Source organism: Lontra canadensis, unplaced genomic scaffold (assembly GCF_010015895.1).
Source record: "Lontra canadensis isolate GAN:19392208 unplaced genomic scaffold, GSC_riverotter_1.0 scaffold145, whole genome shotgun sequence".
Taxonomy (NCBI): Eukaryota; Metazoa; Chordata; class Mammalia; order Carnivora; family Mustelidae; genus Lontra; species Lontra canadensis.
Window position 1 is genome coordinate 826,189 of NW_022631139.1, and position 18,783 is coordinate 844,971.

The following is an 18,783-nucleotide window of genomic DNA, read 5'->3' on the forward strand; positions in this document are numbered from 1 at the left end:
ATTTAAAAGCGTTTTGTCTTTATCTCTTTTTTCAAGTATTTCCCTGTGACTCTTACTTTCCTAAGTCACAAGCAAGTAGAGCATTAAAAATATTTTTACAAATTGAGGAAGGTGGCCAACATTTTTAAAAGCGTCATTGTATATTTAAAATTATAAAAATGATTAAGAACTTACGTCCTCACAAAAGCTGCACAGGGATGTTTGTAGCAGCTTTATTCATGGTTGCCAAAACTTGGAAGCAATCATGCTGTCCTTTAGTAGGTGATGATGAATAAACTATGGTGTATCCAGATGGAATATATTAAGCATTAAAGAGAAATGAGCCATGAAGCCATGAAGCCATGAAAAGGCATGGGAAAACTTTAAGTCCATATTACTAAGTGAAATAGGCCAATCTGGAAAGGCTACATACTATATGATTCCAACAGAATGACATTCTGGAAAGGGAAAAACTATGGAGACAGGAAAAAGATTAATGGTTGCCAGGGCTTACACTTGAGGGGCACGGGGGAGGATGAATTGGCAGAACTCAGAGGAATTTTTTTTAGTGCAGTGAAACTATTCTGTATGATATCATAACGGTAGATACATGGCATTATACATTTGTCCAAACCCAAAGAATGCACAACACCAAGGGTGAACTGTAATGTAAACTATGGACTTCGGGCGATTATAATGTGTCAGCGTACATTCACCAATTGAAAATGGTGAACCATTCTGGTGAATGATGTTGATTATTAAAGAAACTATGCATGTGTGAGGACAGGGAGTATATGGGAAATATCTGTACCCGCCTCTCAGTTTTTCTGTGAACCTAAATCTCTCTAACAAATTTTATTTATTAAAGAAAAGTAAAAATAACAAATTTTCAATTTAGTTTTTACTAAACTATGGCAACAATTTAGAAAACAGAAAAGGATCTTTTTTAATGTAACTGAATCAAGTTGAAAATATTTGAATATTGCAACCGATCAACAAGGAAGATTTTATATAAGTTATCAAAGGAAGAATTTTAAAAATTTTTCTGGACTAAAATTCGTTAGTGTTTTAAGTTTCCGAGTATTCCCCAAGCTTTATGAGCCATCCTTAAATAGAATCAAAGATAAAACTCCCATAGTTGTTCTCAGAGATAAATCTAGACTTGATCTAAATACTTGACAAAAGAAGAAAATTAGAGCTCAAATTCATTTACTATTTAAAATATGAGCTCATGTATTTCAGGGGAAATGGAGCACACGTGTGGTTCAATCAAAGAGAATCTATTAATTTATGATCTGTTAATATAATTCAACCCATCAGGACTTTAAACAAAATACCCTGTATTCTCATTTGGATTTCTGAAAAAACGATGGATAAAACAGCATTCAATTCTCAGTTCAAATAAACAAATAAGTAAGTAAATAAATTATGTATGTGTTAAATAGCAGTAGAAGGATATCTCTTTAATGTGATGGGGAGTCAGAATCAGTATTACATACTCAGGAAGTATATAAAAATACAATTTTTTTGCAAAGTTTTGTACTGTGATTATTTAATATCGTTTAAAAAAGTTTTGTATAGGGGCACCTGGATGGCACAGTCTGTTGACTGTCTGACTCTTGGTTTTGGCTCAGGTTGTGAACTCAGGGCCCTGATCTCAGGGTGGTGGGATGGGGCCCTGCATAGGGCATTGCCCTGAGCGAGGAGTCTGGTTAAATTTCTCTCTCCTTCTTCCTCTGTTCCTCCCTGCCTTGCTTTTTCTCTCTCTCTCTCTCTCACTCGCTCACTCTTGCTCTCTCTAAAATAAATGAATCTTTAAAAAGCTTTGGACAGATTTTAGAAAATCTTTACAAAGACAATGGAGCAAGGGAAAATATATAAACATTGACTTGGAAGAGGGTAAAGTGTTTTAAATATGGCTTATGACTATCCCCTTTAAAAGTTCAATAATATTAACTAAAACATACATTATTTAATATAAAATTATCTGGATAGAGAAAACAAGGGGATATTTATGTAATTTATATGACAAAATGTTTAATTAATGAAACAATTCATAAATAATTATGTAATTTTTTGAGATGTATTTGACATATATTTATTTCAGGTATACAGCATAGTGACTCAACATGTGTATATATTGTGAAATGATCACCACAATAAGTCTTGTTAACGTCCATCATCACACATAATTACAAATTTATTTTTTGTTCAATGAGAACTTTTAAAAAGCTACTCTCTTAGCAACCCTCAAACATATGATACAATATTATTAACTATAGTACACCATGCTGTGCACTACATTTATTTCATAACTGGAAGTTTGTTCCTTTTGAGTTCCTCTTTATCCCTTTCCTCCAACCCCACCCCCTGTCTCTGGGAACCACCAATCTCTTCTCTCTACGAGTTCACTTTTTTTTTAAATTTTTTTTAGGATTCCATACAATAGCAAATTTTAAAAGCATGAAATTCAAAGGAATTAATTTAATGATGAGTATATCAACTAGGGTAAAAAATGATAACCTAATGATTGGTCTCACCAAAAACATTTGAAAATAGACAAAGACACTGTGTTCTTATATAGGAAGATGAAATACTTCAGAAATATCCATTTTTCTCCAAGTAAATGTGTCGGTGGAAATAACAAATTCTTAATCAAAATTCCAACGGACTATCTGAGTTAAAACAATTCTGAAATTCAACTTTAGATAAAATAGACAAAATATCAAATAATTCTCCTAACAGAATAAAGCAATGACAAGTGAAAATAGACAGCAGGATTAATAACCCTTATCACACATTACAATTTTTCTATAATAGTGTGGAACTTTTGAGGAAAAAATAAACATCTAGAACTAGCCCTGGATATATGAGTAGCTATTCATATAAAACAAAGGCATTCTAGTTGGGAGAACACATCTTCCTGAGACACACTCAAGCATCAGTATGGTTTAAATTCTTGCTAAAGGTAACATTTCAAAACAATGAAGAAAACCTGGCTTACACATTGAATCTTGTTGTGATAAACATGATTATAGAAACTATCCTGTTTCTCTTGTATAATGGTAAGAATATTCACAACCAATCAAGTTTTTTCTTTAAATAGTATTAATATTACAAAAACAATTTGTAGTATTTTACTGGAAAGAATGATAGTAAAACAAAACAAACAAAAAACCGAAAATGAGTATCTCATGTTCTTCCCAAAGCAAGCACAATTAGCAGTTCAGTGCATTTCCTCCAAGTCTATATTGTATAAATAATTTTTTTGTTGTTGACATCATAACTTGATTTCTCAATCAACATTATGTTCATTTGCTGTTTTATCACATATATAAGCACCATTATTGACAACTAAGTAAGTTTCCATACTATTAATTCTTGATTATTTCCTTTAAAGAAATTGTATGGAACGTTTGGATTATTCCCTATCTTCCATCTTTACAGAAAATAATTTGGAAATAATCATGTACATAGGATTATTTGGTATAACACAGAGTTTTAAACTAGGTCTCTCTGTAGGTGAACAGAGGTATGTTATGTTTGTCCCTTGGCTTTCATTTGGCTATACTCTCTCAGATGTTTGCACAAGAGATAAATATAAAGTTGTTGATTTTTTTAATTTCTCCCTCCTATAAATTATTGTTTTATTTAGTATTAAAAAGGTTCAGAAAGGAAGTGAAATAGTTTTGTAAAATAAGCCCTTAAAAAGCAAGCAATTATAGTTATTTTTATGTGGGGTAATCAGTATCCTTTTAAATGTGCAATCAAGTGGTATCTATAATTATTTGAGCCACTTGGCTCACACATACAATTGAAACTACTAAAATTCACTCGCTTACTTTTCTTTCCTACTCCTTCAGGGCTTATAACTAAGAGCTGATTTTTTCCCCCCTCTTCATAAAGCTTAGTTTTGGAGGAATTCCAGTACCAGGCAAACCTGGGACCTTTTTAAAGAAAAACTTCCATGGATGTATTGAAAACCTTTACTACAATGGAATAAATATAATTGACCTGGCTAAAAGACGAAAGCATCAGATCTACACTGTGGTAAGTCAACACCTTTCTCAGCATGGTGGTTTCTAATACATTGGAGTAAGTCTTTTTCCCATCCCATCTCCTGAACTTCTTTATAATGTGTTTATATTATATTCTTTGAGGTCCTATCAGTCTCCCAGGTGAAAGTGAAGAGCAAGAGAAAAGGCAGGAACTGAGCCGGTGTAAACTGCGTTATCAGGAGGAACAATACATTAGAGGCACCTAGAGAATTCCATTTTCCTGGCTATCAGTCGCTGCCAGCTGTGGGGAGTGTTGCAGCGTACCTTGTATTAGTCTCAGTCCTTTATTATCTCTGGGAAATGCGACAGTAGAGCCACAGATTCTATAGCTTGTGAATTGCATATTTACCTCCTTATTATTTATATTAAAATATGGAATTTTGAACAAGAGGAGTTAAACTTTCTGTGTTTTTGAGATTTACTTTGTAGCATTTATCATGCTGGCAAGTTACATCCTTTTCTAATTCATTAACGTTTATCTTCCCCAATAGACTGAGAGCCAGAGATGACTTTTTTTTCTTTTTCACCACTGCATACCCAATACCTAGCAGAGTGCCTTGTACATAGTAGGTACTCAATAATGGTGTTGATATTTCCAATTATAATTGTGGACTTGTTCATTTCTCCTTCTAGTTCTATCTGTTTCACTTCATATATTTCATGTCTCTATGTTTTAGTATATACACAGGATTTCTGTCTTCCTTTTGCCATTTGTCAAGGTTATGTGCTGGTGACAAGTTCTTAGCTGTCCTTCAATCTATAATGTCTTGGTAGCTATTCCATTCTTGAAGGATATGTTCCCCGTATAGAAGACTCTGGTTTGATTGTTGTTTTCTTTCAGTTCTTGAAAAATATTAGGCCACTTTCTTCTGGCTTCAATTTTTTGGGGGACAAATAAACTATTACTAAATATTTTGCCCCATAGACAAGCTGTTATTTCTCTCTCAGTGCTTTCAAGATCTTTCCTTTGTCTTTTGTTTTCAGAAGTTTGACCATTATGTATTGAATGATATCTTTATGTTTATCCTGTTTGGATTTCATTCAGTTTCTTGAATGTGTGGGCTGTTGTCTTTCTCCAAACTCTGCCATTTATTTGAGTAATTTTTAGTCCTCTCTTTCTCTTCTCTTTTCTGAATTCCACAATGATGAATGCTACATCTTTCATCATAATCCCACCAAGTCCCTGACCCTTTGTTCATGTTTTCTTCTTGGTTTCTTTTGTCTTTTGTTCAAATTGAGTAATTTCTATTGTAAGATCCTCAAGTTCACTCATTCTTTCCTTACTCTCTTCATTTGGTTATTGTGCATATCTGTTAATTATTTTTATTATTTTATTGTATTTTTCAGTTCCAAAACTTTCATCTCTTTTTTCTTTACCTTTTTTGTTTCCTTGCTAAGACTTTTTATTTTTTTGCTGGATCTTTCTATGTTCTTATTTGTCTCACATGTGTGATTGTTCCTTGAAGGATTTTTATTATAATTGCTCCTTAAAACTATTTGTCACATAATTCTAACATTATTTTTGTCATCTCAGTGTTGGCATCTATTGATTACCTTTTTAAATTCAATTTGAGGTCTTTCTGTTTCTTGCTATATAACAAGAAGATTTTTTATTTTAACTTGAACACTTTAGGGATTATGCTATGATCAATCATAACAGTTATTCTCTATTAGCTGTCTTTCTCTGACACTATTCCAATAGCAGAGAGGGGATTTTACCTTATTTCTCCTAGGTGGGTGGGGATAGTATCCAAGTGTTCCACTCAGACTCCATTGACACCTAAGGATATGGTGGAGAAGAATGAGAGCTCTGGCTCCCCATCAGCTCTTCAGTGATACCTCCAACTGGCTGGGATGTGTATGAGAACCTCATCACTGTTCTCCATGTGACCTCCATTGCCATTGCAGTGTGTATGTGTGTGGGGATGTCTTTGTTATCACTAGACTGTGATGAAAGTCATGACTTGGCACTAAAACATCTCCAACACCATCCCTGCAGGAAGTGGGTGGGATTGCTCACAACTGCTGAGTGGGGGTACACTGTCCAAGCTGTACCAAACATATGGTTTCAACTGATACTACAGGGAAAAGGCTTGCTACACTCTGACAAAGCTTAAAGTTCCTGCTCCCTACTCAGTCTTTTCTGACCCAGTCTTGGTCAGGGGTTTCAAAACATTGCTATAGCATGGATGAATGGAAATAAGGTCAGAGTTCTTCGTCTGGTGTTTGGCTGGCAGAGAACAGTTATTGTCTAAAGATACTCTGTCTTACTAAGCTATCCTTCTCCTGGGCCTTTGATCATAGAGAGCAGGCTTCTATTTGGGATTTACTTTTTATCTGCTCCATTTGGTCTCTTCAGGTTGCTGACTTCTCAGCAACAACTCTAAGATGTATGAGACAAAAAGAAAATCTGGGGAATTCTTTACTGTTGTTCATTGGTTTTCAAGATCATTAAGCATACTTTCTTTTCTCCACCATTCAATTTTCTTAGGTTTGTTTTATACATAATGTCTAGCAGTTTTTAGTTGTACTTAGTGGGGGTAATAGAGAAAATTACACTACTCCATCTTCCCAGAAGTGAAACTCCTTTTAACTGACACTCTTCCAAAAGCCATGACAAAAGTTGGCCACCACATCATTTGACAGGCAAAATCTGATTCTCTTTGTAATCTGGCCAGCAGACTGTAGAAAACCTATGGGACTTAAATGACCTTGATGTTTATTTTCCCCCTTGATAAGCAGACCTTATAATGAATACTTTATTGCATTTGGGCATTTGAATTTTATATAGGTAAAGCATTTTTTAAAGTGGCCATTGGATTCCAGGGTGTGAGATAGACTTTCTTGAGGGGAATCATATGTGCGGTTAAAGGTTGCAATTATTTTAAAAGGTTAGCACCAAATTTCTGACTCCTGTAGTTCCGAAGAGTAATGATGGTGCTAAGAGAGGGTTAATTCTCTGACTCTGGTTCTAGGAGATCCAGTGATATTACTTACCCATCCCTGGCTCATGCTCAGGGGTCTTGACAATTATCTTATCCATGTGTACTTAGATTGTCCATCTCCCAGTTGACCTAATCACTAGATTGCTGGTGATATTTTTCTTCAGTCTCATTCAGGAGACTTGAGCCATGTAAAATACACTTGTGCCCATCCCATCCCAAATATTACTAACAAATATTTCATAATATACCAGTGTCATTGAGTTCAGTCTGCCTGTTGGCAATAAGATCCCACACTACTGGGAGTTTAGTTTAGAGTAATGACATGAATGTCAACACATATGAAAGGCAGGACACCATTTGCCATTGTGCAAGGTGTTGGCAGAGTGTGTTGAAACACAAGGAGCTCATGATATTGTTTACTTCCACTGTTTATAAACAGGTTCAAAAGTATGCTAGCCTGAGCCTTCCATGTAAATAACTAAAATCCTCAGGGCTATATCCAAAAAGGAAATATCCATACATATTATGTGTTATAAATATCTTTAATGATGGCATATATTTACAAATGCACTGGTTACACAGAACAACAAAAAAAAGAGAACATGGAGAAAAAATGAACTTCTGAATATTGGAAGCTTTTCATCATCTCTTTTTTCTGAGAGAATGATTAACCAAAACTTTAATAAGTGTTTTGTTGATTTTATACTACTCTAGCACTTACCAAGTTGCCTGAAACATTGCTAGCATACTTCAATCCTCGGAGTTTAATTGGTGGTATTGTTAATATGAAGCACAAAGATCCATTTAGCACTAATGTACTTGGGGAAAAAATAATCCCAAGAAAACTGTTTTACTTTGCAGGTACACAACCTTTAGTTTTAACCTTCAAAACTTAAAGGAAAAAAAAAAAAGAAATGTATTTTTATTCCAAATTGCTTCCATCACCTTGCTTAAGTGAGAATTCATATCACTACACACACACACACACACACACACGCACGCACGCATGCACACACACCTTTATATACCTAGTCTTTTTCCTTTAGGAATTCTGTGAGGGAAGGGAGAGTTTTCACTGTTAATTACAAGTAAAAACTGTTTTATTCTCCTACTCAGGCTTAAAGTGTTCCCCCAAAGATATAATATCAGCTACAAAATCAGCTTTGCTCCAAGTAACTAAGTCACTGATGTGCTAAGTAAGGGTTTTTGAAGGGGGTAGTGTTTTTGTCCTTTGCCAGTGTTCACAGACTCTCATAGTTACTGAGTCTTGGAAAGTTCAGAGTTGAGCAGGAAGAGTTGAGGAATCAACAAATCAGGTAGCAAGGGTATGATGACACCCATAAATTACAAAATGTGATTCAAGGCTCAAGGAAGCACCCACGTTGGCCTCATCCAGTACAAACCTCTCTAGCAGCTGGCACTCAGGGAGCATCCCTATTGCAATTTGTCATTCCCTTCTGTGGGACCTGCCCACTCCCTGGAGATTGAACAGCTGTTCCATGGGGATAATTCAATTTAGTCTTTATGGCTCGATTTGACTACAAGACGATCCTCCACATCCTGAAATGCAGTAAAACTAACAGCTTAAAGAAGACATAAAAAATACCTCTCTATTCTTCCTCAAATCTTTCATCCTATGCTAATACAGCACCATATAATAAACAATCAGAAAGTAAATGGCCCATTGAAGTGTGTGTACAGTACCTGTAATGTGGATTATTATATACATAATATAAGAAATATATTGCCCTGCTAGTTTCCTGAAAATGATTAATTTCATACCTTCCACTTCACAAGAAATGCTGCTTTCTTTTAGCTCTGCTTTCTGAGGGTTGCATCCCCTCATCCAGAGGCAAGGAGAATAATTTGATTGGTTGTTAGCTGAGGTCTAACTTACTTCACTGTAGGTCTTAATTTTTTTTTTTTTTTCATTTAAAGGAAGAGCATAGTAGAAATGGTCTTGTTCCTTTACATTTTCTCCAACAGAAGAGGGGGGAAAAGTGGCTAATAGCAGGAGTATGGATATAGACTTGGCTTTTGAGCTAATTGACTATATCAATTCACTTTTGTGCCTTTTTCTCCAAATAATTGAAGTTAAGGAATTGAATGGGTGGTAGCCAAAATACTAAACACATAGAATGATACTCCCAGCCTCATGGCTGAAATCGATTAATGCAATCCCGAAATGTGTTTCCACTCAGCTGATTGGGAAGCCTCTTGGTCTTCTCAAACCAACACCTGCAGTAACAGAATGGCTGAGAGAGCCGCTGCATTTCTAAACACATAGCTTTGTAGTCTATGACCCCAACAAATAAAAAAGTATTTTGGCGACAGCTTAGGTTCTACTTCCTTAGTTTATTTCCAAACCATATGAACCATGGAGTGGATTTTGAGTGCATATATCACAAACTTATTTACCTAATTCATTTGAGGAAATTGAATGACCGTTTCCAGCCCAGATTTTATCAAATGATGGGCTCCATTGAAATAAAGAATGTAAAAAAGGTGTTGCCCAGTGGACTAGATGTAATAGGCATACAGATAGGTAAGATAAGCAGGCTTCTGTGAGGTTTATTGTCTCGTTTGCATCTGCTGCCACAATACTCAGTGCAGTGTGGTTGTTTATTTCTTGTAGCTCCAAAGCCAAGAAAATACACTCAGAGATAAACAAAAGGGTGCACATGAAATCACACACACACTCACATTGTATATGCACACACACACACGTGCATGCGCACACACATAGTGGCAAAGCAACCTTTGCCCTACCTGTCTGTGACCCAGAAGTTCATGAAAATTGCTCAGAGAAAAGTCCCTGGTGTCTAGTGAAGCCTATAATCTCTTCAGTTTGTCCCCAGGATTATGTTTCATCTCTGTGAGTATGCTCTGCGATAAATGATACTTTTTCTTGATGGAAGGAATCACTTGAAAAAGCAACTAACATATCATGTCTTCTCTCTCCACATTCCTACTGTCATCCACTATCATTTGACCAGTCTGACATTCACGCCACCTGCTTCTCTGTTGTATGCTCCTCATAACCTGGAAAAAAAAAATCTAAATTATTAGCTTCCAGAAAATTTTCTTCCTTTCTTTGGTGGGCACATTAAAGTTAGTTTCAAGATTGTATGAGGAATAATGTAATGTAAAGTTAAAAAAAATAAACTAACAGTGGAATGGTCATCCTCTCTGAAAATCATTCTACCTTAAATCAATGTTATGACTTGTTTTTCTAAGATGGCCAATTTCATAGCTCATCTAGTAAAATCATTACTTGAAGCTATTATACAAAATGTCTTTAAAAATGTTAAAATTGTATGTTTTCTATATATTTTTGATGAATATTTGGAATATACAAAATAAAACACAAAACCAGCCTGAGAACAAAACATTGTTCTCATCTGTATTATTTCATTTTTCATGTTTTAAATTTATATTTTATATAACATAGACCATATTTTATTGACAATTTTTTATCTTGCTTCTTATAGTTAATATTTTTCTTAAAATATATTTTACATTGCTAAATTTTTAAAAAGATTTTGTCTATTTACTTGAGAGGGGAGAGAGAGAGAGAGTGAACATGAGTGGGGGTCAGGTGGGGAATCAGTGGGAGAAGCAGGCTCCCCTCTGAGCAAGGAGCCTGATGCAGGGCTCCACCTCAGGACCACAGGATTATGACTGGAACTGAAGGCAGCCGGTTAACCGACTGAACACCCCAGGTGCTTCATCTTTAAAATTTTTATTAAAAATTTTTAATCTTTTTATATAAAACATAATTTAAGCATTAACTCAATTCATCAGAGTGCCTTTAAGATTCTACAGTGGTTACAGGCTCCTGGGTGGCTCAAGTGGTTACCTGTCAGACTCTTGATTTGGGCTCAGTCATGATCTCAAGGTCAAGTCCCTCATTGGGTTCCACACTCAGTGTAGAGTCTGCTTGTCCATTTCCCTCTGCTCCTGCCCCCTGCTCTGTCTTTCTAATACATTAAAAAAAAAATCTTCAAAGATTCTACTGTGCTAAAATTTTGAGTGTCTTGAATTTTTACTGCCAAAAATAATGTGGAGATTGCAAACATAATGAAAAGGTAATTTTCTAAAATTCAGAATAGATAACCAGGAGTGAAGATTATTGGTTGAATAATTATGGACTTTTGACTCAATTGTTTATAGCCTGTACCAGTTTCCCTACACACACACAGTGTGTAGAAGCACCTGCTTCTCCTGCCAGTGCCACCTCATACTTTCCCCTCATTTGAATATTCAAATGCCTTTTAAAAGAGTGGGGTTAATTTGCAACAACTTGGATAGACATAGAGGGTAAGTCAAGTAAGTCAGTCAGAGAAAAACAAGTATCATATGATTTCAGTCATGTAGAATCTAAGAAACAAAACAAAGAAAAAAAAAGGCAAACAAACAAAACCAGTCTTTTTTTCAAAAAATACTTTATTTATTTATTTAATAGAGAAAGAGAGAGAGAGCACAAACAGACAGAGCAGCAGTCAGAGGGTGAAGGGGGAAGCGCACTCCCCACTACACAGGGAGCCTAATTCAGGGCTTTGGTCCTAGGACCCTGGCATCAGGACCCAAGCCAGAGGCAGATGCTTAACTGGCTGAACCACCCAAATCCCTCAAAACAGGTTCTTAAATACAGAGGACAAACTGGTGTTTGCCAGAGGGGAGCTGGATGGGGAGATGGATGAAATAACCAAAGGGGATCAAGAATACATTTAAGTTGATGAGCACTGGGAAATGTCTAGAATTGTAGAATCATTAGATCATACACCTGAAACTAACGTAACATGATATGTTAGTTATACCTCGGTATAAAAATAAAAAAAAGAAAAATAAAAAGAACAGGTCTAAATGATACTTGAAATCAACTCAGTTTCTTTTCTTCTGTAAAACTTCCAGCTAATAACCTGAGTGTGTTTTTTATGCTCCTGTTTTCCCCCAATAATACCAGCAATGATAGTCCTTTCATTTGAAGATATCTTGTTTCAGAGTGCTGTCTTATAGATAATCATGATGCCACAAATCACAATGCTAATATCAGAGGAGAGTAAAGGGAAGTGGCAGATGGACCTGTGGTTGTGTTCACTCCTTTGTCCCTGAAACCTCTGTGAGAGGCAGACAGGGGCAGACATTGTTATCCACACTTTATACTGAAAGATGCTTTATGCCCAGGACCCAGGAAAGTCAATGATAAATAGTCAGCGGCTATGTCATTCACAGTCTTCTCCCTCTTCTTTTGGAAAGCACTACACCATCGGCTTTTATTCATTTTTATTATACATCTATTTTTTCCTAGGGCCTTGAATGACTTTCACACCAAAGTGGGGGAAAAAAATACAAGGCTGGGCAGCTTTGTGATAGCACTGCTTACTTGGGAGTTGAAGACCAATGAGGTATTTCAGAAATGGTCCCATGTAGTTTGCTAATCACTAAATAAATCTCCCTGGGGCATCCCTTGCAATGTATGAGTGTTGGGGCAGAATCCTTGCCTTCATCCCCAGAATGAGAGAGAGCAGCAGAGGCAATGCCTGGGAAGAGCCTAATTCCCTTACAATCATGTGGCTGTGATCTTGGCTGGAGCTCCTCACTGGCTTCACGGCTCTCAGCATGTCCAGTTGCCAGCATCTGGCTGCCAGGCTCTACCTTCTGCAATTAAGGATGTGGCAAGGAGTCTTCATTGGGATTTTTTGTCTCCTTCAGCCTTTTGCAACCAGTGGCTCTTGTATTTTGTGATGGAAACTTCTTTGCTTGGGTTTTTTTTTTTTTTTTTTCACTTTTATTTTGTGTTTATTGTTATGCCCAGCTTCCTCCCTTCCGTGAATCAGAGAACTCTCTATAGCCAGTCTTGCCTTTTTCATCATCTTTAGAGGTAGGTGTTTGCTATGGACTAAAAAGGTTGTTCTTCTAAACCTCCCCATTTTTTTAGGCCAACAATTCACCATTAAATACAGAAATAATATTTTTTTTAATTTTAGAATAGGAATATTAAATTCTAAAATAAGTTTTAGGTAGAATTTTTAAGTTTTTTTTTTTTTTTAATTTTCAGCAAAACAGTATTCATTGTTTTTGCACCACACCCAGTGTTCCATGCAATCTGTGCCCTCTCCAATACCCACCACCTGGTTTCCCCAACCTCCCACCCCCCGCCCTTCAAACCCCTCAGATTGTTTTTCAGAGTCCATAGTCTCTCATGGTTCACCTCCCCTTCCAATTTTCCCCAACTCCCTTCTCCTCTCCATCTCCCCATGTCCTCCATGCTATTTGTTATGCTCCACAAATAAGTGAAACCATATGATAATTGACTCTCTCTGCTTGACTTATTTCACTCAGCATAATCTCTTCCAGTTCCGTCCATGTTGCTACAAAAGTTGGGTGTTCATCCTTTCTGAGGGAGGCATAATACTCCATAGTGTATATGGACCACATCTTCCTTATCCATTCGTCCGTTGAAGGGCATCTTGGTTCTTTCCACAGTTTGGCGACTGTGGCCATTGCTGCTATGAACATTGGGGTACAGATGGCCCTTCTTTTCACTACATCTGTATTTTTGGGGTAAATACCCAGTAGTGCAATGGCAGGGTCATAGGGAAGCTCTATTTTTAATTTCTTGAGGAATCTCCACACTGTTCTTCAAAGTGGCTGCACCAACTTGCATTCCCACCAACAGTATAAGAGGGTTCCCCTTTGTCCACATCCCCTCCAACACATGTTGTTTCTGTCTTGCTAATTTTGGCCATTCTAACTGGTGTAAGATGATATCTCAATGTGGTTTTAATTTGAATCTCCCTGATGGCTAGTGATGATGAACATTTTTTCATGTGTCTGATAGCCATTTGTATGTCTTCATTGGAGAAGTGTGCTTGGGTTTTGAATCCTTCATGATGAGCTCCTCCAATATCTAGAAGTTTATTCCTCTTCCCCTTCCTTGTCATTGCTTCTTTTCTAGCCAGGCCTAGATGGTTCCATGTTTCTGGAATTCACTATATGCATATGCACGTCTAAGCCTTTTCATTCCATATTGCTCCTGCACTGAGCTGCTTTTCTCCCTTGGCTCTTCCCTGACCTAGCCCCAAACCATCCATCCTTCTCTAAACTCGCAAGTAGGTTAACATCTGAATCAGGATGAGACTCAACATGTTCAATGACTTGTTGAGGTAGAGCAGAGTACTGAAGCCCCCAGGTTGTGCCAACCATGGACCCTTGAGTTGCTGCCTTATGCGGAGGCCCAGAGAGAACTGGCAGTCAGGAAGACAACACTAGGTTCAGGGAGCCCCTTAGGATCTTTGGGGCTGTGGTTTTATAGCAAATAATTAGGAAGTTTCAAAACCTTAAAGATGGAACCTCCCTAGAGTATACCAGTCTGAACCCACTACATTCCTTCCCTGCCTATGTCAACCCCAGTGGACTGTCTGTGGCTCTCTGGAGCACAGTGCTATGGAGAATCATGGCTCCAGGTCCAGCCTGCATAGAAGAAGCTGCTATGACCCATAGGCAGAATCCACCATGGGTTTGGGAATCATGCAGTGTCAGATGTGCTGTGCCTGCTAGCCTTGTGTGGCCATTCTAGATCCCACCTTTGCCTCAGAGCACCTTTCATCACTCAGCTCCATTATGCTTTCTTTGTTGTGACACTCACACTTCTATTACATGACATAACTCAGCATTTGATTCATCATCATCATCATCTCAATACATAATTTATAGAGTATCTACTGTGCTCATAGCAGATAATCCTTGCCTTCAATGGATGGGAAACTTTAAGCCTCTTTTTGCCCCAGCATCCACAGCCTTGGCATTGCATCACCATTTCAGAACTCAAAATTAAGAGCCGATGGACATACTTTGCCTATCTCCTTATAACGTGCTTTCTATTCTCCTGGTCACCATTTTGATGGCCACCCCTCCTCACCTCTTCTCACTTGCCTTAATAGTTTGACATATACTTTTTATTCATTTTGGTATCTTGATTACTCTCAATGATTCCATTTGGTTTTATAGCTTCTTGCTTTCTTACTTTGACTACAGCCCTGCCCTCCCAACTGTGCTCCTGAACACCATTTCCCCAGCCACTGAAAACTACTGGCAGGATGAAAAACACATTACAAGAATTAAGGAAGAGAAATCACAGGCTAGGAGGTTCAGGAAATACTTCATGAGTGTCCAGGAACTTGATGTAGGTTTTGAAGAAAGACATCTCTTTGGACAATTCCAATGTAATAGGACAATTCCAAGGTAATTTGAGCAGGGGCATGGAAACTCAAAATGAGGACATAGTATTTCTGGGAAACAAAATAAACATAACGTTCTGTGCCACTCATCACGTTGAAATGTACATAATGAAGGCACTATGTGTTGAAGAAGAGTATAATCTTTGAAGGCAGTAAGATTAATTCCCACCATCACGACATAAGCTGCAGAAGATGGACAAAATTACCTGACCTCTTCATGTTTCAATGTCATCATCTTCAAGGTAGAACTAAAAAACACCTGCTTTATAGATTGGTGACTCCTGGGATATTATAGGCACTGAATCATTAATAGCTAATGATAGTGTTATAATTATTTTTATTGTCCCATTTTGCTCACCATTTCTCATTGTATGTTCCCCATGAAGACCATAGTCCTATGACTATGTCTATCCTGTTGTGTAAATGGCCTTCTGCAAGAACAACTCTAAATGTTTTAGGTCAGTGATTATAAATATCTTAGGAGCCACATTCCCATTGAAGAATAGAATGAAAATTATGAAAACATTTTATTTTGTATAATATTTTTGGATCACTAGATACCCCTGAAGTCCATCTACGGACAGTAAGTTAAGAGCTCCAGAATACATTTTAAATTACAAAAATCGTGGATAAAATCAAACTTTTTCTGTGTCTTTATAAATTCCTAATAATCTTATATAAATTCTCCTTGTTGAATCATCAGGGTCTCAATGAGCAGGGACCTGACGTTGAATCCCTTGTGGGACAGGTGGATGCTTTTCTTAGAAGCTCTTCACCTTGTGCCATAAGATTTAGAAGACATTTCTGTCCAGGTCCAGGTTGTTTGAAAAGGAAAAATTTTATTATATATATGTTTTAAAAATATATTGGCAAGTAGAGGGTAGTAACTGCTAACATGGGTAAAAGAGGACTTAATGGTCCAGAATGAGCACTTAGAAAAAATCAGGTACTTTCTCTAGGCTGCTGGAAAATAGACAGTGAAGGAACTAGATACAAGGAAAACTCCTTCTGCCTTCCTCTCAGGCTGAGATTCACACCCGGTCCAGGTGGGCGGTTGGGACCATGCAGTCTGCCAACAGCAACAAAGCTTGCCAGCCAGCATAGGTCTAAGCTGCCTGTGGGAGCTGCTACCAGTGGACAAAGTGCTAGCTGAGGGCACAGCTGGAGCTCAAGCATGCAGAATTAGTGGGTTCCCCAATGACCATCAATGATGGAGGACAAGAACCCAGTAGAGAAGGCGGCCAAATGGTTTGTCCTTGCAGTGGCTCTCTCGTGCCATCTACTGGCAAATCCTAGCACTTGGGCGGAAAATGTTTTCAGGGTCCAATCTCAGCGTCAAAACAGGGAGAAGGAGGGCTTTGGAGCTGAAACTCAGAAACGGGTAACTGACGCAATCTCTAATCTCTTTTCTTCCTTTTAAATTCTGGGTTAAAAACCAAAAGGCACAGGACTTCTGGAAGAGAGGGTAAGGAAGACAAAGGGAAGCACGTACGTGTTCATGGTTTAACATCAACTGCGTGTGGACTTGGGTGATCATAGCATGCCTCACAGGTGTATGAGCACAAATTCTAAATACAGGTACAGGCTCTTGTGAATAGGGAAGTATTAATTTATTTCATTTTGTCATTATCTATTTCCTCAATAGAAAATAATGAAACTACACTTACTCTCTTTTATAGGTCCATGTAATTTACTACATGAAAAAGCATTTTTCATACTCAAAAAGCTTGATGTGTGCCATAGGCAGACCTGCATTTGAATCACCCAAACAATGTACCCCTCCGATGAGGATTTGCTATGCCACAATTCTCCTAAAACTTATTCCTATATTTTACCTAAAGGTTTTCTCATGCAACTCACTGCCCTCCTTTCAAATAGTTTTATTTCTTTGCCATTTCTTTCTACCATTTTCTCTAATATCCTAGTTTGGCTCATCTTTCTATTCCTAAGTCAGCCCATGGGTTATCCATTCTCACCCAAGGTGGTCGATTATTACATCAATTTCCTCCCTGACAATAAGTTCCAAAATTTACCTTGCTTCTGCCAAGGAAACAAGCCCATTGAAGGACATTCATATTTGTCATTTGTCTTTATTGCATCAATACAGTCCAGTAGCTAAATAAAAGTCTTATCTTTTAAAAATAAGGATAATTTAAAAATTTAATGATTGAGTAGAACTTTAAGAAAGGTACCCTGAGGTCAAGAATATGGCTAAATGGACACATTTAGCCTGTGCAAGCCACAGTTGATATGTCTGATAGAAATGTGGTGTCTGAGTAGATTTGGGGCTGAGGGCATGCCCTAAAATCCATCATTTACCTCAGTTTTGGATGATGCATTGTGGAAGCTTCTAAGCACAGTATGATTTTGTGGAGTGCTGCAAGAACACAGCTGAGAATCAGACCCTGAGGATGGAGCATTCAGTGCTAGTTTCTCAAGGTGAATGGAAGGTTGGGCAGCCCCAAAAGATACTTAGTTTTATAGGCTGAGGTTTTGGTGAATGTTCATCATTCTATATTCATGGGCAAATACAATAGCCCATATTGAGTCAGTAGTCCTCGATTCCTTCAGGAAACTAGAAAGCACATGAATTTTATCAGACTTTTAACGTTTAACATTGTCATGACTGGCAAAAACCATTAATACAATCTAAGCATCTTGTTTTTTGTTTTGTTTTGTTTTGTCTTGTTTTTTTCATGTTTTTACTCATAAAATCAAGTGTTTATAACCAGGGCATGTTTTAAATTTCAGTGCTTTGTGATCGATATCCCTACAACCTCTTACCCTTTTTAAGAAATAACGGGTCCCCATGTTTTATAAATGTGTGAAATAATTAGAGCTGATACTGCTCTGGGAAAGCACAAGAATCATCCTCCCACCAATATAATTAAATAAACAGCATATGGACCAATAAGTGTAATAAAAATGATATGTAATTCCCACTTTTCACAAGAGAATTCATGTTTACAGATTATAGGAAATTTGGGAAACACAAAAAAGTAGAAATAAAGAAAAAATCACCTGCAATCCCATCAAAGTCAACTATAAATGCTGTGTCAATGTAGATTTTCCAGTTTTCTTTTTCAAAAAGAATATTATCTCGTGTAACTTTTTTTCCTTCTTATCAACATAGTCTGTAATGAAAATAGTAACATAAGGAGCATTTAGTATATGCCAGATACTCTGTCAACTGATTTTCATATTATTTATTTCCATCTTTGATTTCACCCTATGAAATGACAAGTATTTGTGGTTTCATTTTGAAGTTGAGAAACATGAGTGTAATGCTTTTAAAGCCAGTCGTCCAAGATGCATAGTTAGGAAGTCTCTATCCTGGCTTTTTTGATGCCAAAGCCATGTTCATCTGCTATGATATGCTTTATGAACATTTTGTGTGTCCTGCTCTACTCACTGCATTTCTGAATTTTAGCTAAAATAACAGTACATCAGAAAAATGGTGATCAACAAATGTTGAATAAGTGAATGGCTTTCTTTCTTTTTTTCTTTTTTCTTCTTTCTTTCTTTCTTTCTTTCTTTCTTTCTTTCTTTCTTTCTTTC

General features: G+C 37.1%; 1 protein-coding gene across 3 annotated transcripts in view; it reads left to right on the top strand.

Annotated features, from left to right (window-relative positions):
* CNTNAP5 (contactin associated protein family member 5) overlaps nucleotides 1-18,783 on the top strand; it is an 809,884-nt gene that overhangs the window by 394,349 nt on the left and 396,752 nt on the right. For all 3 annotated transcript variants that reach the window (XM_032843937.1, XM_032843939.1, XM_032843938.1), the window contains exon 7: nucleotides 3,886-4,029. In XM_032843937.1, coding sequence (XP_032699828.1) covers nucleotides 3,886-4,029 — 144 coding nt within the window. The remainder of the gene's footprint in view (nucleotides 1-3,885; nucleotides 4,030-18,783) is intronic.